The following is a 25,472-nucleotide window of genomic DNA, read 5'->3' on the forward strand; positions in this document are numbered from 1 at the left end:
AATTGGGACTTTTTGGCATCAACTACTTCCGGTTTGCTGATGTCACTTTTTGTTATGTAAAATTTGTCTTCTTGTCTAGGGATAATAGTAGGCCTTAAGATTGCGTTTTATCGGCTGCAGATATACTTATTTCGGATTTTGAGCTTACCTCTACCGGTTTTGCTAAAATTACATTTTCGGAGTCAGCGTTCAAAACCTAATCAGATAGAACTATTAATTTAACCCTTTATATTTGATAAAAGAGGAATGCCCACAACCAAAGGCCACTATAGGTCCTCCTCAGCTACAAAAGTTACAGGTCAAAGAAGCAAAACGGTAAGGTAGATCTTTACTAAGGGACGATGCACGTGCATATATGATGCATGATATATATTTATACAAAAACACACACATATATATATCTGCTAGTTAAATATACATAAATCAGTAAACAAACTACTAACACTGGCTGAATCTTTTTATGGTTCGGAGAAATTTATGGACAATTTTAAGTCATTTGATGTTATCTGGGAGATACATTGCATGAGACCCAAACAAGAGAACATAAGATAGGTGTATAGGAGAGGAATTTTCAGTTTAAAAGAAAAGAAAAATAAACTCTTGGGCACAAGATGTTTGGAATGTTTGTGAACATGTGCTTGCTGGGGAAGGCGAACTCATGTGTTTATGGGTTTTTATTGCTGATAGACAATGGTTACAAAACAGGTCAGGTATTATACCCTAACTGGATCAACGTGAAGAGCGCCCAGTCCCATCCTGATCCTACTTTTACTTCTATTCCTAAGTATATCCTTCTTCAAATTCAGTATTTCCATTTAAGGATATCTCAGAGAGATATGGTGGACAGAGACCATTTACAATTTTATAAAATTTCCATAATTTGTGTCTCTGCCGGCGGACATAAAGCTGCTCCCAACCGAAGACCTTTATAACGGCACTGTTCGACGTCCGACGTAGACCTCGAGTACAAATTAGGGTTGCTCAACTCTGAACATGTTCCGGACTCTGTACAAGATTAACACTGCTATTATCAAAATTAACGCAAGCGCGTTCTAGAGTCACACGGATTGTACTAAAATAATGCGTAGTCATTTATTATCTACTTAATGTTATTTTAGCCCCTGTCATAAAACTTACTTTTTTATTTTTACGAGTTATATCTTGGACGTGCAGATACAATTTGCCGTTTTCCTGTAGTGTAATGCCAAGATGTTTATGGAAACAACCAATCTTCACTTCTACCTCATCCAAGAATAACGTGGAATAGTTTGGCTCTTTTGCATTGTCTTAATGTGATTGTATGTTAAATGTGATGACCACACTGCATTTTGGGCATTTCTAGACCTGCGACGTCTAATGAATTGTAATTAACATCACGGTATTTTTTAACCTAATTCTGCTTAAATCATGGTGCCATGGGGCGTGTGAATTGCTATTATTTATGTATTTAAATGAACAGTTAGAATAAAATCCTGACTAAGGTAAACTGACCAGAGGCCTTAATTCCGCCGTTACGGATAACCATTTGCCAACTATCACAGTGTCGTCGATGCTCTGGTTTTACTCTCTATGTTCTCTATGTGCGTTTTTAATGACATTTTATCACTTTTAAAAGAAATAAACAATGAGTAAACATGCTTAGTGTTTGACTAGATTCTATTTATAGAAACACGAATGAACGCGTTACACCAACATTTTTCTAAGCACCTTATCAAGTAACCTTCCATTCCCAATTGTCTCAATTTATACAAAATGTCCAACATGCCATGCTTTATCTACGGCTTTGCTAACGTCTAAAATTACAAGACAGGCTCCTTCTCCTCTATCCAAGGCTTGGTGCACATTGTGTACTATTTGGGGCAACTGGTAAATCGTAGTCTTTCTCCTTAAAACTACAATTGTCTGAGATCAATAAGTCATTGTCCTTACAATACTCGTAAAATCGTTTGTAAACAGTTTTATTTGATATGTTAAATATATGACTAAGAGGAGACCCAGACGGATAGGATTCTGTTCACCGGGAGAAATTAAACAGCTTCTTCACTATAAGGGCAATACATAAGACAGTGTTTTAACATGAAGTTAGAAATCATATCGATACCACAGGCATTACAGACCATTTTCAGGACACCATCTTTAGAAATGTAAAAATTATTAGCACAAAAATGTTTGGTCACGTGACATTTTCACCCAATGGTCAGACTGTAATATTTCCAACAGAGGAAGTTCTCACGGTAAATCACTACATCCTACGCGTTGCACAACTGCAATTTAAATTTCAGTTCAATCGCGTCAGCTGTTTCGTCGGATAAGATTTTTATTGCAACAAAATTCAAGAAGACCGCCAAGTCACGTGACCGAAATTCCACAAATGTTTTGATACACGACTTCAGGTCCTTATCTAAAATACATCTAAGTTTCATGAAAATTCAACTGATCATTTCCCCCAGAAACGTGTTACAATTTTGTCTGAAAATCATAATGCACACACCAAAAATGACGAATTTCGAACACCTTTTGCAATTTTTGTTTCTATTTACATAAAACCTGCACGTCACAGCGAAAAACTAACTGCGGATTCGAAATCTTGATGTCAAAGTGCACTGAACAACGTTTTAGTTACGTTTTTTGAAACGGCCATTAAACTTGACCCACTCTTGCCCTATTTATGACTATTTTACGACTGAAAACATCACTGAAATAAATACATAAATTCTGGCAACGCAAGAGAACATATTTCTCATATTGAATATAACTATTGCTATAAAAGAATTGTAGTAAAGTTTATCTTGTTTGGTATTTTGTACAGCCCACCTAGCAAAGACGTAATCGACTTTAACAAACCTGTATCATCTGTTTTACAGAAGTGTCACCGGAAAAGAAAAAGCGTATACTTTTTCATATTGGTATTCTTAAAAGTGCTCACCATCAGCCAATTCATTGACATCATCGCGTCATGTACATTCTTCCCCCCAAATCTCAAAACCAGCAAGAGTTCAGCCTGGGTCTGGCATTTTGATTCATATGTCTTGACAAATTTTCTATTTAAGATATTGTTAACTGACGTCACTGACCAATTTCTGACCTTCCATGTTCTTAAAACTTCATACCCACCCAAAGCAAAGGTATGCATTAACACTTTAAGGAAGTTTACTAAAACCCAACAGGAAATTTTTAAACAACACATTTAAGAGATTAACTGCCTCACGATTCTAAGAGAGACTTATGATGTCAACATGGCTGTTTGTGCTTTCTGTGAATAGTTAATCGACATTTTAGATCTAATCAAGCCACCATATATGTCAATTGCTCTCTTTACCAAAAAGTAATTACTGCCAAGGAAAGCATAAAGTATAGAAAAAAAAAACACAAACAAAAACGCATAAAGTGAAAAAGAAAACCCAGTAACGCATGCCGTGAGCGATGGTGTACAGATGAAAAACTAAAATGTTACTCTTTCTGGTGATGGGTAAATAATTAAGATCGACGTTTTCGGTAAGCCTCTATTCCTATCCGGCCTAAAACGACTCGTCTTTTGACCTTGATTATGTTGAATTAAGTACCTTATAAATGAAACAAAATGCAGTAAACTTTCGCAACCCAGAAGCACGTACCTGATCTTGTACGTTTATATCAGCCTTCTTCTCTATCAGAAGACGGAGGAGATCCATGTCATCACGTGACACTGCCTGGAGTAGCGCTGTTTGTCCTCCCTGTGTAAACATAGATGAATCGGTAGATATATATATAGAAATGGAAGATAGAAACGGTAGATATATATACATGGAAATGTCTCATCAACAGGTAGGCTTTAGGTAGCAACTCTTAACTGAGCCTTTGTAATTTTGAACAATTTCTCTGCACAGTTACTTTGTGACCAAGTCCTGTTTAATGATGTAGATTTTAAATTACTTAAAACAGTTTCTTTAGTGAACAGGTATTCGATAAAATATCCAAAACAAATTTTTGTCATAGGTTCGCATTAAAAAAACAGGTGGTAAAATTGTTTCCTGCGAAAGGTGGGGGCGGCCCCCCCCCCCCCCCCTCCCCCCCTTCTTCCGATAAAAGTGAATGTGGGTGTCCACTTGTCCACGACAAGTAACGAAGTCTCTCTTGTGGCAAGTTTGGGACGACGAAGCTATATATACTAGTGCAAACCTTGTCACTCGGTTTTGGTCGCTCCCAAAAAGTACGTCTAAACATTTAGAGTATTGTAGGAAAATCGGGCAGAGATCTGTAGATACTTCTACCGGAGAAAGAAGCGTGAAAAGTATACTGTATTTTAAATTAACATCGCTTTAATATACACCATTAATCCGTAAGGCACGGTTTTTAGGAATGTCCATAAAGGTGGTTAAATTTCCGGCTCGACGTGCAAAACAAACTTTTGTGTAGAAAACTTCCGTAGTCTTGAACCACGTACCTGATCCTGTACGTTTACATCAGCGCTCGTCTCTACCAGAAGACGAAGAAGGCCTAGATGACGACCTGACAGGTTTAATGATGTAGATGCTGTTTGTCTATTTTGCAGCTGCCAATACTGTTAAAGTTAAACAACAATAAACTCATAAAAATGCTGTATCAGTATGTAATACTGCACGGGTACATAAGTCATAAGATGTGCTTAAGCATCCCTAAGGCCTCTCCATCGGCACTGTGTTCATGTGATTGATTATTAAAAGAGATAACATCACAGCGTATTGAGTAATTCTAAATCAGCAACCAATAATAAAATAGAAACGGCATGTTTGCCTACTTCTGCTAAGCCCTTTTCTTGTGTGCTTCTAAGTTACTACTTTGTAAACATGTACAGTTACAATGAAACCTTAATGAAATGTACAGGAAACTATATTTCACTGATTACGTGTGACAATATGTCAAGTATCAAACTGCCGATTATGATGAATATTCCGCATTCTTCCACTCATAAACTGACCGTCATTATATAAGTTAAATCTGTTCCAGTATGGCTTTAAAATGCAGCAATCTATATGTATAATGTAGTAACTTGCACTGATGTGCACACAAAATGATAATAATATTACATAATACAATGACGACAATGTGATGACACGTAACCTGTAAAGTGAGGGAATTGATTGCTGCGTTTCCTCTGGAAATGTTATCGTAAGCCATGGCGTTTGATAAAATTTGGCAGTTCACTAGTTTACGCTGCAGCTATACAAGATCAGAGACAGTGTGTACGATGAAAAATCAATTGCAAACGGTACCCTTAGAATGGCGCTACTTTGTGACATGTATTGCAGAGATTGTTAAGACGTCTCTTTTAATCACCTGTTTTACAGAAAAACGGCATATCTGCAGTTTTATCATTGCATGTTTTTTTGAACTGACAGCAAACTGCATGAACCTAGTCATATCTTATCTTTGTTTTGCTTTGCCTTGTTTGGCATACCTTCTACGTTGTGTACATAGCTCAAGAGACTGGAATACTTAAACGTTTATTAAGTAATCCGTCACAGATAGTTCAATGAACGTCAACAATAGGGAATATACATGAGGTCTAACACAAATTACAAACTCGTGGACCGTGCATAGTTTGCATGTAGATTGGAAACAAGTGTATATAAATTAAAACTGATTAGAGCTGTTAATAGGAGCTTGATGTTAATTTCATAAATGTCATAAAAGTGATTTTTCATGCATCTATTTGCCACGGTTAATGCCCTTAACGCCTGTATCAAATTCTATTTTAAAATTATCCGTTTATGTATATACAACATAGATGAACATATGGAATTACACCAAGTCTGATACACATAAACATGTTAAAGTAAGAGATGATTTAAATTGTTATCGATACGGAAATCCAATGTTTACCCCTCTTAAAGATCCACCTTCCTGATGGAGAAGACTAAACCGATCCTTCTCACCACGAGACAACGCCTGGCACAAAGGTGTTTTTCCTCTCTGTGTGAACATAGATAAAATTGGCGAAAATGACAAAGTTTATAGTAAGAAACACGTAAACATCGGTAAATAACATGTCAGGGTTACGTGCGTTTTCCATACTCGCCACACTCATGCACAATCACCAACCCCGGTTCTGAGCGAAGAATATTTAGAATATCCAGCTCTGGGAAAACACACCCATCATCCCCAGCACGTGGCGCATGGCTTCCACATACTTCCCATGGTGAAGAAACGTTAAACGTCCACTAACATGGCGGCCAAGTATATGCGTCATATAGTTTGCCAAAGCGTGTTCTGGGTAGATAATATTTTTCATCTATAGAACTAACTGACATCAAACAAATTACACATTCGTGAGTGGGGTGTTAAGCAAATAATAAATGATTATGGAAATGCAGCAGTGAATCATTCACGTGGGCATGTACCAATTACCAATACTTGAGCACAGTGCACACAAGTTAGAAAACGAAACATTAACATTCCCTTGCTAGCTATCTAAATGACACACACATATAAATGCATCAATTATTTGTTTGGTGTACTATACTAAACCCCTTTAAAACTGGTTAAAGAAAGAAATTGTGCAATAAAATTTCCCGAAAATAAACATGTTGAACGAATATAATTATAAAAGTGCAACCGACATCAGAATATGGAGCGTCGTGAAGACTTAGGTCTTGCACGAAGGGTGTGAACCACGTCACCCTTCTGCCTCGCGGTGATCATTTGTAGTATGATCTTGTTACTCTGACCCACCAGGCCTGTTTCGTTAGAACTAGTTAAATTATTAAAGTAATCAAGCCTTTAGAATGCTCGCTGCAAGATTAACGAAACAGGAAGTGCATGCATCTTTACTCATATGCTTGCAGCACTTTCCCAACTGCAGAGATATTTCAGGACGTCAGGATGGTCTGTTCTCTGGACTCCGGCTGGCAAGGTATACATACTTTCGCGAACTTTCAGTTTAACTTTTGTTCAGGTATTGAACATTTCACGTTGTCAGAGATGGGATATCTCCAGTCTTCAGTGGTCTTTTGATTAAAAAAATATTTCGGACGAAAACTACCATAGATTGAGGCACATGTTAAAATGATATACGTTTATATCAAAGCACAGTTTCTTTGTTGAGTTATAGAATACAAATACAGTGTTTATACCCAAGCGAAAGGAAAGTGTTTTAGAGTCTTTAACATACTAATGCTAAGGATGAGATATTTCGATGTAGTTGCCATTGTGCTTCCGCCGATAACTACCTTTCAGTGAAACAAGACAAGAAGTGTATTACCTGATCCTGTACGTTGACGTCAGCGCCCTGCTCCACCAGAATACGGACAACGTCTACGTTATCACGAGACACAGCCGCATGTAGAGGAGTCTCCTCATCCTAAAATTACACATAATACAAAGTATGGGTTTATAGAATGTTTCTTCAGCTTTATAGAAGGCTTATTACGCGCGCAGCAGAAGCAGTCAGAAGTTCCAGTAACTTGCCATCTCCATGTGGCACATCTTATCTGGGCCTATATTTGTTCGAAGGCAAAAACAGTTCCCCCTATTACAAACCTGTTCGGCGAGAGGAATAGATTCAATTCTGGCACTGTAAATTATCATTACTTAGGCAGCAATGCACCGAAGGGTCCTGCATATGGCGTGTACATATCTCGCCTTGTATCATTTGTTAGATCCTGTGTGTTGTGTGACCATTTCAATAAACGCCAAAAGCTATTACAAAAACTAGCGTGTAAAGGTTATTCCATCAAACGTCTCCATTTCAAGTCTCTTAAGTTTTACAATGAGTATATTTCTCTTGCAAGTAAATATGGATAGAGCGTCCAGAATCCCTCACTCTGCTTCATGATTGTGTCTAATTCCGCTTAACCTTGTGCTAGGGGCTGTATATTCATTGTGTTAAATTAGATCGCCACGTTGGATATATGAACAGTGTTTCAATATTATAAATGTTTTGAATATTGACAACTTACAAATTGAAATGATACACGACTCGACTACTGATTTAATTCATTTTTATCCTGCCGTATGTGAGATTGTCTGTCAGCAGCCTGCAGATGGTCGTGGGTGCGTGCAAAGAGAGGCAGCAGAGGTAAAATTGACATAGGTAAAGCCTAATGAATGGCTACCTTGAGCAGAAGCCCAACATGCCACGGCGACATTATCAACAGATGTTTTGACAAGAGATTCTCAGCAAAATACGGGTATTGACGTCATGGTGTCAATCGAGATAACATCACCTCAGTCCCACTGAACACATATGAGATGCTCTTGGAAAAGTCTTCGTGCCTTGAGGCGTTAACCCCAAGATGTTCAAGAGTTGGGCGCCATATTGGTACAGTAAGGGCTCGGGCTCCATAATGTTGTCTTGACCGGTGTTAGGCAGTCAATGAGACAACGTTGCCTTACTGTTGTTAATGCGATATGGGAGCATAATGAGCACTGGGCAATCTTCTGTATGAAGACAAACTAAGCAAAATGACACCCTGTCATTTCTCTCAACATTTTCTCAGTTTTCTTTCCTCTATATTTTTAGAAATGTTGAATATGGAGGGGGTATTTCGGACATCCGGATTCCAGTTGTATATGTGTATGTTTTGAACATAAAGTAACACGTGCAGTTTCATTTTTGTTTCAGTATATTTTTGTTGAGGACTGGTTGACAAATACGTATCTTGATGCCTAGATGAAATGTTTTACTGTGTACAAAACAGACACGGTTCAAACTGCTGAGGTAAACAGTCACAGAACTCAACACATCGACCGAAAATAGCAAACAAACTATCACACATTAGTACAGAAAGACAGTGAGTGAAGGTTAATAAACAATATCTGTTTTTCTCTTACAGTTAACACCACAGTGTATAACGACACAGTATGCACTGTGTTTGAGTAAAGAATATAAAGATAAATAGTGTTAAAACATTTCGGACCACGCAAACCACGAAGCTGATCCTGTACGTTTGTATCAGTGTAAACACAATCCGCAATCGGTAAAAAAACTATGAAAAAAAACAACATACAATATGGTATATTCCATCACAAACACAGACCACGGTCCACAATTTCAAAACCTGCATGCTATTTATATATGACAGTAGGTGTGATTTTTTTTTTTTTTTGATTGGTGTTTTACGCCGTACTCAAGAATATTTCACTGATACGACGGCGGCCAGCATTATGGTGGGTGGAAACCGGGCAGAGCCCGGGGGAAACCCACGACCATCCGCAGGTTGCTGGCAGACCTTCCAACTTACGGCCGTTGAGGGAGCCAGCAGTAGGTGAGAGCCCGTTCCACAGAAACATCAAGACAAAGCGTCTTCGGTGATATTTTGACACCATTCATAAGCAGATATATGGTCATATTTAAACATTAGGGATTCAGAAAGTCTTACAGAACACCAGCCAGAAAATCTTATTAAACCCTCTTACGGATATGCACAGACTTAGCTTATTCTCTACGTTGAGATCAGCATCACGCTCCGCAAGAATACGAACAATGTCCACGTTACCACGTGATGACGCGACGTGTAAAGGTGTTTTCCCATCCTGTTACATAATATAAAGGCGAGAACTCAGTGGTAGCCAATGATATACGGCAGGTATGTGGTTAAAGCTGATAACGTAAAGCAATACAGCTTAAAATAAACACGCGATCCTCTTGGTTAACAATGTGTTACAAAAGCTCCTGTCTTAAACGCTAAAAAGTCTGATAGCAGCGCTTATCGAGAGCACTCAGTCATCGGTTGAACACGTTAAGAGAATCGTATCCCAAGTATAAAACAGTGAATTTCAACCCGGCAGTTTACATTACAGATGTCGTGTATATCAATGTTATTGCATTTAGGTTCTTCATACCGGGTATAGAGCACGCTATCAGAGGAAAAATCACAACTATGCACAGAGCTGACCGAAGTGTTCAGGCCCAAATTTGACGAGTGCGGCCTTACAATGGGATAAATACCACACACAGGCCTTCTGTCTACGAAGTGTCCAGCAGGGTCAATGTACATGTTCAAAGGCGCTATTATTTCACCCGCAAACAATTATTTATTTATTTATTTGATTGGTATTTTACGTCGTACTTGAGAGTATTTCACTTACACGACAGCGGCCGGCATTATGATGGGTTCCAGGTAGACACTGTCAGGTACGACCAGTGAAGAAGCCAGCATGAGATGGACTTCGCAAACAGTTAAATAGCAAACATATCTAACTTCTACACGCAAAGGTCAGAAAAAATATTGTGTATGTAAAAACAGCTGAGATAAGGTCAGCAGCATCACATATACATGTGAGCACCCATAAATAAATGCGATTAAAACGCAGAAAGAAACAAGCCATTCAAGTTGTGTTCGCTAGTGTTGTCAACTTGCAAAAACGATTAATACCATAGCGATGACGAAATACCACAGGCCAATTTTACATGGTTTGTCATGTTAATACATATTTACACCATTTGATGATACAACAAAATTCACAGAAATAGGTAAAGACGTGGACGAGCTACATCGAGAAGTACACAATCCGTAATTAAGGCAGACATATCTTAATAAGTTATTGCTCCAAAAGTATGGTTACATCATATGGTAGTGTTAATAAAGTAGTGCAGGACATTCACTTTCTCTACATTTTAATATAAGCCTAAATGATATTCAAAACCCAAGTTATATATCTATTTTGATTATCGGCAACTTACAAAGGGCCCCATGCAACTAGACTGCTGGCTTTGCCTTGATTGAAGACGAGGGGTAATTTAAAAACTGATGTGAAACCCGAAAACGGACATTGTTTTATGGGATACATGTAAAGCCACATGATCCTGTTGGCTCCAAAAGTCTGATGGTGACGCTTATCCAGATCACTAAGTCATCGGTTGGCGGGCGAGGGGTAATGGAAGAATTGATGTGAAACCCGAAAATGGACTCCTCCATTGTTTTATGGGATACATATAAAGCCATATATTGGGATTTTTGTTAATAATATACGATTTTAAACTGCTCGATGTTTTCCTCGATTCATAGTAATCACATCCTTTCCCGCTTATGGTGGAAATAACGAAAAATTACACAGAGGAAGAAAAAGAAGAAAAACATTGGCTTGAAACAGAATTAATGAGAAAAATATATTTATGTTATGTTTTGTGTTTTTTTTTTGGGGGGGGGGGGTTACAGATTTTCAACCAGATTCATTTGTACAGACAGAAGTACATATTTAAATAAGAGATTCTTAGATACAATATACTCGCAAAGTCTTGAGTAACGTTCGAAATAGACTATCACACACAAAAACAAAATGATGTGTGAAGTGTTCACTAACTAAACATAACTATTGAATAGCAGAAGATAGGATGACAAAAAATTTATAAATCTGTCTTAAAAAACTAATGTGCCTTTCATTTTCACACAGACTTTGCATTTCTTTCTTTACAAATTCCACTGTCGGCAGCTGACCTCTAACTTTTAGTTTGTACATTGCGTTTTCACACACATAGTAGGTACATTTAAAGGCCGGTAATTTATCTCTTTAAAACCATGTAACATATTCGAGCAATCTGGTATTGTCTGTGCACCAGCAACTTCGTTCAACCAAACTTGGATTTCTTTCCAACATATTTACAGTCCCAATAGACGGAAAATTGTCTCCCGTTCCAAGTGGCAAAAACTACAGAGGTCTGATACAGCAGGATCTAACTCCTTTCCCAGTATGTTCGTGGTCAGAGCTCTGTTAACAGCTTTGCATTGAAACCATCGTAAGTATGTGTCACCAGTACATTTAAAAACCATATTGTTGAAGTTCCCCCAAGCTTCATTTGATAAACTAACAGTCAGTTCCTCCTTCCACTTGCGGTTTGCTCTATTGTTAACAAAACCATAATTAGTAAGGTATCGGTAATAAACTTTACAGCCATTCGAAATGTTAGCAAACAGAGCTATTTTAGTTGGTATAAGAGGCAACAGCAAAGGGGTGGAGATACTGTTCCAATCCACAGTATTACTAGCAGATTTGATTGCTGAAATGACACTTTGATATTCTAAATAGTTTGTACTGCATTCATATTTTTCTTTAAATTCTGTAGCATTTAGAAATTTCCCGTTACTGTTCAACAGGTCATTGACATACTTTACCCCTTGTTTAGCCATTTACCACACACAAACGGTTTATTACAAATAACAAACAAATCATTGTAAAAAACACATTCTCCAGGCAGATCTGAAATATTTTTTCAATTCCATGTTATTTTTAAACTTGACTCAACGAATAAAAAACCTCTTTCCAAAAGTTATTTGTAATTCTAGGTATAACAATCTGTTCCAGAACAGAGGCAGCTATTTCTAAAGGATTTTGGTGTACTATTTTGTCATCGTAAAACAGATGGGACTTGTTAGTTCCTCATATCAGTCTCTTTACCAAGGAAAGCTTTTGTGCAAATATATAATAGTTTTCAATAGTAGGCACATTTTAGCCACCATTTTTCGAATCTTACATTATTGTACTACGTGGAATTTATCAGGCTCATTATTCCAAGTAAAAGCAAAATATTTGTTTTGGTATTCCTCTAATTGCCAGTTGGTTTAGTGGACAGCTGAACAAATGATTCCGCTGTGACAGCATCATTGATTTCAAGACAGGAATTCTCCCCAGAGGAGTGAGGTCTCTTTTAGCCCAACATTGCATCATCTGGTCTATTTTTAAACTTATCCTTGTAATTTCTTTTCACCATCCCTTTCCAAACTAGTGCTAAGCTCTATTCCCAATAACTTGAATGTTTTGGGGACAATCTAATTTTACATTGTTTTTTCTGTACTTTAGTACTGCCTTTCAACCCAGATTACTCTGGTTTTTGAAGTATTTACTTTTAATTCAGAAAAGTTTGCTAAGTGATCTAGTTCTGTTAGACAACAATTAAGACTTCTTTCTGACCCGTCAAGGAAAATAGTTGTATCATTAGGGTATTGGGTTAATAGATATTGAATTAAATTTGATATTATACCTTTAACATTATCGTTTTCTAGAAGCATGTAACTTAGAATTTCCGCACACATGATGAAAACATATGGAGAAATGGGATCCCTCTGGCGTCAGACACGTCCTACATCAAAGAAACCAGTCGAGAATCCATTGACCAGCACGCATGATCTACTCTGTGAATATAGGACTTTAACCCAACGAATAAAGGGCTCCCCAATATTTCAAAAGCTAAACACTTTCAGTATATAATTCCAATCTGATCTGTCAAATCTTTTTCAAAATCTATTGTTACTAACATTCCAGGGAGATTAATAGCCTCTGCAAAGTGGTGATGGCGCATACTAATCGGGTGCTTTCATTAATGTAGCGTCCAGCCTTTCTGATTTTCATTAATTAGAGTTGACAATGGCGGTTTTAACCAATTCTCCACCGCCGCAGAAGAAATTTTGTAAGGCACGTTTAAGAAACTTATAGATCGCCAGTTTGATAAGATGTATCTATTTTTCCCTTCTTTTAAAATACAGTTGATTATACACTGTTGCTGTGTTTAGGATAGTGTACCATGTGTATATGCATAATTTAATGAATTTAGAAAGTAAAAATGTACTTTTTTAATGATGCGAATAATTCCTCCCTGGTACGTTCCGCATCCATACTGAGCTTCTGGTTGTCTGACAGTTTCCTTACACTTTCTACGTCTAGTATGCTTTCCAAATCTAGAGAAACTGCATTGGCCTCTGTGTATAACTTCCTACAGTATTGCCTAATATTCTTTAATGTTTTTAGGTTTGTCAAAATTGTTCCATCCTTGTCTTGGATTTTTGTTATTGATTTATTTAAGAAATTCTTTTGTTTCAATTTTAGAAAATATTTATTTGGTTTTTCACCATATAAAGTCAAATCTATTTTAGCTCTTTTCATTATTCCTTCCATCTGTTTTTTATTTTATTATGTTAAACCTTCTTTAGGACAAATTAATTTTTTTGTAAAAGTACCCTTTTTTTCCTGTTCCTCAGAGCACTGATCAAACACATGTTACAGATTATTTTAGTTTTAGTAAGATAGAACTCATCTGACATGCGTTGTTTTTTTAAAACAAAAGTTGAGTATGCAACTGTTTTGTCCCTTATGTTTAATAATATCTTCTCAAATAAAACTTGTGCGTTGAATGTTGTATCATATTGATTTACTGTGTTCTTGATTGTATCTTTATTTCTGTTACAAAATCTATGTTCTTCAGTAATGAACTCTTGAATTTCCAGTATCTCCTTCCCCGTTCAAGATTTGAGAATTTCAGCTTTAGAGCAACCACTGAATGATCAGACTTGTAACTTATATTTATATCAGACTTTCGAACAGAATGTAGCATATTTCGTCAGATAAAAAAGAAATCTAAACGCGCCTGTTTAATGGGAGTGGGCTGTCTCCAGGGGTATCTCCTCAACTTTACACTGCCATCTCTCCAAGGATCTACCGAGCTAAATTCTTTTTTTATGTCTAAAACCGATGAACGAGATTTTGGTTTATTTACATTCTTATAGTTAAAGCAACCCGTTTCCGGATCTTGAACCAAGTTACAATCTGCGCAGATGATGATATTTTCCGATCCCCATTCATTTAAAAGTTTTTTAAATTGTCAAAAAAGGAAGGAGTGTCCGAATTTGGAGCATAGAGAGATCCAAGTGTAAAGATCTTCTCGTTATTTTTAATTTCGAGTAACATAAATTCCCAAATTTCCTGTCTTTCTTTATTCTTAAAATTTCAAATTCAAAATTATTTCTAAATAGCACTGCTACTCCTCTGGAGTTACTTTTGTAGGCAGTATAACACACCTTATATCCCCACTCCGAGACAATCTGCCTTTCTATCTCATTGGCGAAATGCACATCTTGTAGACAGTATATTGAAATATCTTTTCCCTTTAGATATTGAAAAACATTCAACCGTTTGGATCTATTATTTCGCCCCTGACAGTTTACTGGGGCAAAACTTACTGCATCACTCGCCATAATGGCTTACATTATAATTTGCGAATCTCCTCTAACACGGATATTCATATCTTAGTATATTAGCTGTTGGTAGGTGACATTCTCTTATATCAAATTCGATGAAAATGGTTGAATAGCTGGTGGATACAAAAATAGCATAAAACAACTGAGTAAAATACAATGGGTTACTTGAAGTAAAATAGTAAAACATCTGGCAATGGTATCATCAATACATTTTGCTTGTAACTTAAAAAAAGAAGCTCCCGGCTGCAGCCTTTTACATTTTATTAGGAAAAACATAAATAAGTAAAGATACAAATAACAAGAATTACATAGATGGATGGAATAAGAGGAATCATTTTGAAATATACTGACCTTATTAATTTTGTAAATGCTCATTTAATTAATTTTAGAGGTAGAAAAACTGTAATTGTACAATAATTGTCTTATGTGGTATATTGAAAACTAATCTTGCAATTAAATTTGGACAAATTAAAAACTAATCTTTAATCCGCATGATTAAATCTACCAGAGTGTAATGAATAGAACCGTTATTATAGTTGATCACTGTAGTAACAGAATGTAAAGTATTATAGCAATGTTGGTATTGCCTAAAATCACGTCATTACTTCATTCACATTACCCTTAGAGAAATTTAAAAAAATAGGACTTTTACTAGGAAAAACTGTGCTCTGTCTCTTGTACTTCAAGAAGCGTAGACCGCACAAGGCCACAAATTAGATAGCTCTTGAAATGAAATCCTTTTTGAACTTAATATGGCGAATTTCAATGTTTATGAAGTCACCCACAAAAAGGAAAAGTACTAGAAATAAGCACATAAAGGCACACAGAATTCGTAGAGTCGACAGATTCTTCTCCTGTATCGAGCTGAGGTGGGCGCCACGAGGAACACTTCCAGAAACACATAATGTACTCAGCCTACTGAAAAACATTGATCCGTCCATGAATGTAACTCAACACACAAGTGTCGTGTACGTCGTAAATTCCTTGAAGAGTACATAAATGCACACTGAAAAAGCCAGTTTGAGTATGAATCTAACACAATACACATGGCCAGCATAGTCGTAAATTCTATGAAAAAAACAAACACACAAACAAAGCACTCTAGGCCGTGATGAAAAGGAAAAAACAAAGAAACAAAAACATGAATGTTACTTGTGGCAGGAATGCCATACTGACATCGCAATCTGTAGTCTGAACTTACACCAATACTTCCGAACTGAAATGGAACCAGTCTGCAATACGTTGTAATTAAATGCGTTATACACACATATGTACTTACGCCAATAGAGGCGTTCCGGTCCCAGCGCCTTATTACAAAATGTATTTACGGCTTGAAAGACAGACCGTGTGTTACTGCGTTCCATTCTACCCTTCTCTCAGTTATGCTTAGAATTCGGTTTACTTGTGGCATGAACCTTCCAGCTGTCAGAAGCTGAAAGACGAGTCTCTAACACTAGTTGTGTCACTTGTAGCCTGATAGGAGTTTGACAGTTGGTTATCTTTCTGAGTTTGTAAGCTTTAGAGGCCATCTTTCCACATCCTATATTTAGAGCCCGGTTCGGTTGGGTGATCGGTTCTCACCGACTTTCTTGTTCCTTTCAAATTACGTGCCGATGCAAGGATGTTATCTTTGTTGGCTAAGGTCAGGGTGGTAATAATTATTACGCCTGGGGGGGATGGGTGGGGGATTGGGGGGGGGGGGGGGGGGTCGTGGTTTCCATTGTTCATAAGGCCAGCGCCCAATATGAGTGAGTGAGTGTTTGGGGTTTAACGTCGTACTCAACAATTTTTGAGTCATATGACGACGAAGGAATCTTTAGGGTACATGTACGTGTAATGTGCCTCCCTTGTTGCAGGACGGGATTCCACCGCTCTTTTATTTAGTGCTGCTTCACTGAGACGACTTACCGAAGGCAAGTAAGCTGCTCCGCCCGAGCCATTATACTGATACGGGTCAAGTAGTCGTTGCACAATCCCCTCCATGCTGAACGCCAAGCGAGGAAGTTACAACTTCCTCTTTTAAAGTCTTAGGTGTGACTCGATCAAGGATTGATCCTGGATCTACCGGTCCCGAAGCGGACGCTCTACCAACTGTGCCCCAATATGAGACATGCAACAAAAGCCATTCGGTCATCAATTTCTTTACTCAATTTTAAGTCATCAATAAAGAAGTTTTTGTCACTAATCCCACTTTTTCCCATTTTCACACTTATCAATGGCATGCCATACAACAGAAACTTTTTTATGGTGAATTTCAAGCAAAGTTACCTTGTCCTCGAGGGTTGAAATCTGTGCACAGTTCTTCTCGCGTGCGGGGGGGGGGGGGGGGTGGTTATGGAAGACAGAGTTTTAATTTCCTGTGCATGTAAATTCACCGTTTCGGTGTGGTCATCTACCACGGATTTTACATTCCGAATAGCATGTTCAATACCTCTAATTTCTGACTAAAGTCTTGCAGAACACTAGCCAGAAAATCTTATTAAATCCTCTTACGGATATGCAAAGACTTACCTTATTCTGTACGTTGACATCAGCATCCCGCTCCACAAGAATACGAACAATGTCCACGATACCACGTGATGACGCGACGTGTAAAGGTGTCTCCCCATCCTGTTACATAACATAAAGGCGAGAACTCGGTAGTAGCCAACGATATGCGGCAGGTATGTGGAATATACTCATAAAGTAAAGCCATATAGTTTGATATAAACCCACGATCCGGTTGGTTAAGAATGTGCTGCAAGAGTGCCTGTCTGAAACGCCGAAAATCTGATAGCGGCGTTTATCGAGAACACTCAGTCTTCTGTTGGGCACATTAAAAGAATCGTATCGCAAGTATAAAACAGTGAATGTGAACACGGTAGTGTATATTGTAGATGTCGTGTATATCAATGTCATCGCATTAACTTGGTTCTTCATATCAGGCATAGGGCACGCTATAAGAGGAAAAATCACAACTATGTACAAAATTGACTGACCTGTTCAGGTCCGTATTTGACGAGTGCGGCCTTACAATGGGATATATGCGACACGTATGGCCTTCAGCCTACGACGTGTCTGGCAGAGTCCATGTATATGTGCAAAGGTATTATTATTTCACCCGCAAACAATTATTTATTTATTATTTGATTGGTATTTTACGCGTTATTTAAGAATATTTCACTTACACGACGGCGGTCACCGTTATGGTGGGAAGAAATCGAGAAGTACGCAATCCGTAATTAAGGCAGACATATCTTAATAAGTTAAGCTGATCGAGGGGTAATGTAAAAATTGATGTGAAACCCGAAAACGGGCTCCTCCATTGTTTTATGGGATACATATAAAGCCACATATTGGGATTTATATTCATAATATACGATTTTAAACTTCTCGATGTTTTCTCTTTTCAGTGCGACAATAATCACATCCTTTCTCGCTTATTGTGCCAAAGAGAAAGATTACACAGAGGAAGAAAAAAAGAGAAAAACATTGGCTTGAAATAGAATAAATCAGATAAGTATATTTATGTTATGAATTTCTTACACCGATGATATGATTTTTTTTTCCAGTTTTAGTTTTAAAATATGTTAAGGGGTATAATAATAATTTGGCAAAAATTATTTTTTAAACTACCGATATATAATACAAAAGCCATTATCTATATTAATGAAGTTGGAATAAGTGTATGAATAATAATAATAATAATTTGGCAAAAAATATTTTTTCAAATATCTGATATATAATACAAAAGCCATTATGAAGTGTATGTATGTATATCGTTCGAAATAGAAAAGTTACTTTAGAAACCAAATTTACTTCGAAATTTCAGTGCGCCAATGTCAAAATCAATACGTTCTTGTAACCATATTACAAATATATAATAGGTAGACTAAAATTCAAATGAAATGTGCTGTCAACTGCTATTAGACATGAAGTGAGCAATGTTGCTTTAAAACTTTGGATTTGTTGTGCTACCGACACAGCAGGTGCTGATTACTGTGACTGCAGGAAGCCTGTAAGCAGTTCACTTGTGACAACTACTCAACATGCCACAACAATACACAAAGTCACGTATGCTACGTTAGATAAAAAGGAAATCAAAAGTCAAGACAAATAGTTGCTAAGAAACACGTACAATATTAGCTCCACGAGTGAAGCTGACGGCTGATTAAGCAATGTACTAACGTACCGAACAGCTCTGTATGCTTGGTACTTTAGTATATCGTCAGATCAGCTGAGCCACACACGTGCGGCTAGTACAATGTAAGTGTTGGGAAGATTTGATTGTTAAAGGTTACATGAACAATTGTACATGAATTAATTGTTATGACGAACTAACATTGTTTGTATGAGGCGTAACGTTAGTTCGAAAGCCCTTAGTTTTTTGCACATGTGTGTGTGTGGCCATAGTTTTGACAAACTCACAGATCGAAAGTGAAAATTTATTTATTTATTTATTTGATTGGTGTTACGCCGTACTCAAGGATATTTTCACTTATACGATGATGGGAGGAAACCGGACAGATGGAAAGTGGAAAAGACTTGTTCAAGACGCCCTATAGCCCTCGAACACGAGGTAACATGTACTTTTTACGCTTTCAGTGATAATTCTGTTACTTGAATGAGTCACCATGCTGGCAGATGACGGTTTGTTTGAAAAAGCGAGAAAATGACTGTGCCGTCTTCCTTCCCTTGCAGGCTAGAGCAATGCATGTGTCAGAATCAGGTTAGTACCCCGATGATAAACACTGTCAGAATAATACGATGGTTGAATTTACTTTCTGGAAAATACATTTTGGGGGATTCTCTTCCGAATCTTGCCTAGGGTGTTATCTTCTTTGGTAAAAGTGTTCTACTTGGTGAACCAGAGAAAGAAACCAGTGAACTGCTGTTAAGGAAAAAATATCGTGGATGAAGACTAAGATTAACTGATGATTCTGTAATACTTTTATGTTACCGTCTTTTGACGTAAGAAAGTATAAGTGAATAAAGGACTCGAAACAGCGTCTCCTTTCAGATAGTCACGCTATTCCACTAGTAGTATACAGAATAGGAGTTCTGGCACACCCTCCCCTTGGGCCCTCCCCAGAACAAAACAGAGGCCCCCAGCCCCTTCTTGTTTTCTATTAGACATACCAATTGCACCAGGTATACTTCGATAAATACAACAGCAACATGCCAAAGGGTAGCAATAATTGCCAGTGGAGCTTCCATGGAGCTCTGTGGTAAGAGTTGTCTGTGGGAGTACTGCGGGGTTCACCTAGCCCGTCTGCAGAAGAGTCCTGGCACCCAGCCATGTATTAGCTGTAGCCGGGGTGTTAAAAACCGATTTCGGCTTTGCGGGGCCTGCGGATATAATAATGTCCAGACGTGTGAAAGGCAGCAGAGGCGCAAGGCTTTCTTGGACGAGTTCAAATGGCTGGCGGCTATCGAAATTCCCTATTAGAGAATCACTGTCAATAGGTATAATGATGATGTTAGTATTACAGCGAGTACAATGAAACATCATCAAAAAGCACGAGCACTACGGGAGGAGTTTGTGATGCTCATAGGTGTGCGGCCCAAGTACCCACGGTCCCGCATTGCCTTGGAAGAACTGCAAGGGATCCTCGACAGGTATAAAACGGCTGTGGCTGAGTTGAAGCGGCTGCAAGACAGCAAGAACTCCCGAAGTAACGAGGAGTTGAAGCAAGACGTCAGTAACGAGGAGTTGAAGCAAGATATCAAGAACCTCCTCAGTAACGAGGAGTTGGATGAATTGCTAGGCGAAAAGAAAGTAGAATTCATTAACACCGGCAGGGTTATGAGGAATCTCCTCCGGGTCTGGCAGATGAGCGTACCCGAAGGCGTTTGGACGGACTCAGTAGCCTTCTTAGAAGAAGTTCGAGCTATTATTCGCCAGAAGCTAGAAGAAGAGATCCTGGCACTCAACGGGGTTAAGTTCCAACTAGGCCTCAGGGTTCAGTTGCGAAAGGGCAACGCCGGTGGCAGTGAAGAGTATACCGGCCCAGTACTACACAACAAACAGGAGGCCCTCTTAGAGGCCGGTGACATTGACGGGGCTCTAGATAAGGCCTTCCCCACCATCCAGGAGGTGCTAGAAAAATGGACACAGCGAGGGTCAGGGTGGGTTGTCAATAGCGTGCAAACACTCTGGCTTGACATTGCAAGGTATCAGCCACTGAGAGTTGGGTCCTACATCCCCCTACCCGCAGCTGTGAGTGATAAGAAAGCAGTCATCAATGTGAAGAACAAAGACAACGACTGCCTCCGATGGGCACTCCGGTCTTATTTCCAGCCGCCAGAAACCCTCAGAGACCAACAAAGTATCCCACCAATGATGGCCTTGACTTTAGTGGGATCGACGCCCCCACGCCCATCTCTCAGATCCCTAAATTGGAGGAAAAGAACGACATCGAAATCAACGTGTTCGGGTGGGACAAGGGCGTGATCGTGCACCGCCTCAGCAAGAAGCCCGGCGACACGCCCCGAATCAATCTGCTGCTAATTGGGAAGGTAGGCAAATTCCATTATACGTGAATAAAAGACCTCAACCGTCTCCTGTTCCAAGAAAGTAAGGCACACCATTGCAAACAACTTCTGCGAGCGCTGCCTACACGGCTACACAAGGGAGGACCTGCTCGAGGCGCATAAGCCGAAATGCCGAGGGATTGGCCAGACGGCGGTGAGGGTGGAGATGCCCCAGGAGGGGGAAAACAAGTTCACCTTTCAGAACCACCACAAACAGCTACCGGCTCCGTTCATCATATATGCCGACTTCGAGGCTCTGACCAAAAAGGTTGAAGGCCCGCCGCCGTCACCTACAGAGAGCAGCACTCAAAAGACTCAGCACCACGAGCCCTGGAGTTACTGCTATGTTGTGGTGCGTTGTGACGGCCGCACAAAACGCCCCGTGGAATACAGAGGCCCTAACGCGACGGAACACTTCTTCAGAGCTCTCCAACAGGAGGAGCGGGAAATGAAAAATGTTCTAGCCAACCCTATAGCCATGAATATGACCCCCCAAGACTGGCAGGCCTACAGCAACGCCGCAACCTGCCACGTGTGTGAGAAGCCTCTAGGCGCCGATTCTGTGCGCGATCACTGCCATATCACCTGCAAGTACAGAGGCGCGGCCCAGTACAGAGGCGCATGCAACCTATAGTTGCGGCTGGGTCCCAAGACAGCCATACCAGTAGTCTTCCACAATCTACGGGGCTACGACAGGCACCTCCTGATGCAAGCCATAAGTAAGGCAGAGGGCCGCATCTCCTGCATCCCCAACAACACGGAAAAGTACATCTCCTTCTCGCTGGGGCAGCTCCGCTTTATCGACAGCGTTCAATTCTTACCGACTTCCCTTGACAATCTGGTAGAGGCCAACAAACCTGAGGCTTTCCTCATCACAGCCCGGTATGAGCCCGCCGAAGAAAAACGAAAACTACTCAACAGGTATGGAAGGTATTTGACTGCACCAATCTGGGAGACTACACAGACATTTACTGCCGCACAGACGTGCTCCTGTTGGCCGATGTGTTTGAGGCCTTCCGGAGTACATGTTTACGGCAGTATGGATTGGACCCTGCATACTACTTTACGAGCCATGTCTCTCGTGGGATGCGCTGTTCAAGAAGACCGGGGTAGAGCTGGAGCTGTTGACCCACTACGACCAACCTCTTCTCATTGAGAAGGGGTTGCGAGGAGGTATCTCCATGGTAAGTAAGCGATACGCCAAAGAGAATAATCCGCAGGTGGAGGGATACAACCCAGAAAGTCCAAACAGTTACATCCAATACCTAGACGCAAATAATCTATATGGCTGGGCTATGAGTCAGTTCCTTCCAGCGGGCGGCTTCCAGTGGGTAGATGACGCGCGGCGTCTCGGCGAAACGATTGCTACCCACCCCCACGACAGTCCTTCCGGTTACATGCTCGAGGTCGACCTAGAGTATCCGGCCGACCTACATAACGCACATAACGGCTACCCATTAGCCCCGGAGCGTCTGGTGGTCCAGAAGGAGTGGATGTCCGACTATCAGCACGGCCTTCTCGGCAGATCTACCGAGGCCGAAAAGCTAGTCCCCAACCTCCGCAACAAGGAACGGTACGTCCTGCCCTACCGGAACCTACAGCTGTATCTATCTATGGAAATGCGCCTGACCAAGGTTCACTGGGCCCTGAGATTCGCCCAGAGCCCTTGGATGGAACCCTATATCAGGATGAACACCGAGCTCCGAAAAACGGCCGCGAGTAAATTCGAGAAGGACCTGTACAAGCTAATGAACAACTCGGTCTTCGGAAAAACCATGGAGAACCTTCGGAAGCGTGTGGACGTCAAGCTGGTACGCTCTGGAGAAGACGACAAGCTCCGACGCTTAATAGCCAGCCCGAACTTCGCACGGGCAAACATATTTGATGATGACCTCGCAGCGATTCAGATGCACAAGACCCGTCTAGTCCTAAACCGACCTATCTACGTGGGCATGAGCATTCTAGATCTCTACAAGCACCTGATGTACGACTTCTACTACAACCACATGAAGGCCCAGAACGGAGAGCGCTGCCATCTCCTCTACGCTGACACGGATAGTCTGCTACTCGAGATTCAGACTGAGGATGTTTATAGGGATATAGCTGAGAATGCAAACCTGTATGACACCTCAGATTACCCACAAGACCACCCCCTGCACAGCGTAGCAAATATGAAGGTCTTAGGGAAAATGAAGGACGAGTGTGCGGGGCGGGCGATCGCCGAATACATTGGTCTGCGCCCCAAGATGTACTCCATTCTGGAGGCAGGTGGAGCTAACATTAAGAAGGCTAAGGGCGTGAAAAAGGGAGTTGTGGAAAAGCGCATCCGCCATAAGCAGTATAAAGAGGCCCTCTTCGAGAAAAAGATCTTCCGACACGGTAAGGACGTGCTGCGATCAAAGCGCCACCATATCTATGGGCAGAAACTGAATAAGGTCTCACTGTCCCCCTTCGATAGTAAGGGCTGGATAGCCGAAGATGGTGTCCACACCTTGGCTTAGGGCTATGCGCCTCCTTGACCGTAGAACCCCATCCAGTGGAAGTTGAGTATCGGGAGGCACTATAAGCAACTCCTCACGAACGAATCCCCGTCGCGGACCATCCGACGTATCGTCTAGATAGTACAGCACGGGTTCATTAGGCTTTGTGACAGAGTGCCCCAGCCGATATATCTCTAGAGACCACACAGGATCAGTCGCGCGACGGCAGCCGCCCTCCAGCTCTCCAGGCTGATAGAGATAACGAACGCCAACATCCTCGGGGATCTTCCGCTCATTAAGTCCAACGGGACGACCTGGAACCGTCGAGGAAGGTATATGGGGCACTTTTGCTTTGATGGCGTCTTTCGGCGTTTTACCGCTCAGTCTCGTTGTCTCGTTATTCAGAGCGGCCACAACAGAGGGCAGCCGAGCCACCTATTCAGTAGACCGGTGTTCGGGAGGGAGGCGCATCTCCTGTCCAAAGAGCCGCTCAGCCAGAGTACGGTTGAAACGCTCCACTATGCCTTGGTCTCGGTGGATATCCACGCGGCCTCGGCGGAGTATGACATCGTGTTTGGCCAGCAGTTGGCTCGCCGCACCCATAAACTCGCGCCCAGGGTCAACTTGGAGAAGCTTCGGCCATCGAATGGGCCCCCTCTTGTAAATGCGAGAGAGAGCATCAGCAACTTCTTTGGAATCTTTAGTAGGCAGAGGTTCCGCCTCCTTGTAGCGAGAAGCGACACCAACAACTGTCAGTGCGTACTTATACAGCTTCCGGCCTCGCCGATCATGTGGTAGAAATAGAAGATCGGCTTGGTAGATGTCATTCGGCGTGGAAACATCGAACATAGGCCTCGGTATTTTTCGGGGACGAGGCAGGTATATCTGCCAGATAGCCTGCTTTTTCAGCCAGGACCGGACCACATCTTCAGAGAGTTTAGCCGCAGTGGCAAGTCTCTGGATGGCCGCGTGGCCATTCCAGTGCCCACGAGGGTGGTAGTAGATATTTGCCAGGCGAACAGACACTTTACTAGCCATGTCATCAAGGTATTCTAGCATACCTGTAACAGATTTGCGACGAAAAAGATCGTCGCGTGCAGAACCACCTCGTGCCCGGCGAGGAGCTCAATGGCGGAACAGTCAGTTCGGATTACTTGGTGAGTTTTGCGATTCCGTAACTCACCAACCACACACATTCCCAGGATGACGAAGGTCATCTTGCGGTGTTTTTGATCTTCACTAGGCACATAGAAATCGGAGAGCTGTGGCTCTGTGCCCAGCAGCGCGTCGCGTGCGTCGCGTGTAAGAGTTTTGCCCGTGACCCTAGAATACTCGCGGATTGCAGCGTCGACATCCCGGAACGTCATGGCGCCTCCGCTCTTTGTCGACACCGGAACTCCTCAGCATCGAAAACATATAGTTGCTCCCGCTTAAGGCCAATACGTTTACGAGGGCGCCGCCCATCATCATTGCGATGGAGGCCATTACTACTGGATTATATTGGGAGGAAGGAGCCCTTGTTTAATTAGCAGTTCCTTCAAAAACATGGCCA

At 40.7% G+C, this 25,472-nt stretch overlaps 1 protein-coding gene across 1 annotated transcript in view; it reads right to left on the reverse strand.

Annotated features, from left to right (window-relative positions):
- The window catches only part of LOC135481375 (ankyrin repeat and protein kinase domain-containing protein 1-like), a 46,169-nt gene extending 26,046 nt beyond the window's left edge, over positions 1-20,123 (reverse strand). Inside the window, exons 1-3 of the mRNA XM_064761206.1 lie at positions 20,046-20,123; positions 17,439-17,537; positions 7,220-7,318 (exon numbers count right to left, since the gene is read on the reverse strand). Of these exons, the coding sequence (XP_064617276.1) occupies positions 7,220-7,318; positions 17,439-17,537; positions 20,046-20,123 (276 nt within the window). The remainder of the gene's footprint in view (positions 1-7,219; positions 7,319-17,438; positions 17,538-20,045) is intronic.
- Between the last annotated feature and the right edge of the window lie 5,349 nt (positions 20,124-25,472).

Source organism: Liolophura sinensis, unplaced genomic scaffold, assembly GCF_032854445.1.
Source record: "Liolophura sinensis isolate JHLJ2023 unplaced genomic scaffold, CUHK_Ljap_v2 scaffold_30, whole genome shotgun sequence".
In the NCBI taxonomy this organism is placed as follows: Eukaryota; Metazoa; Mollusca; class Polyplacophora; order Chitonida; family Chitonidae; genus Liolophura; species Liolophura sinensis.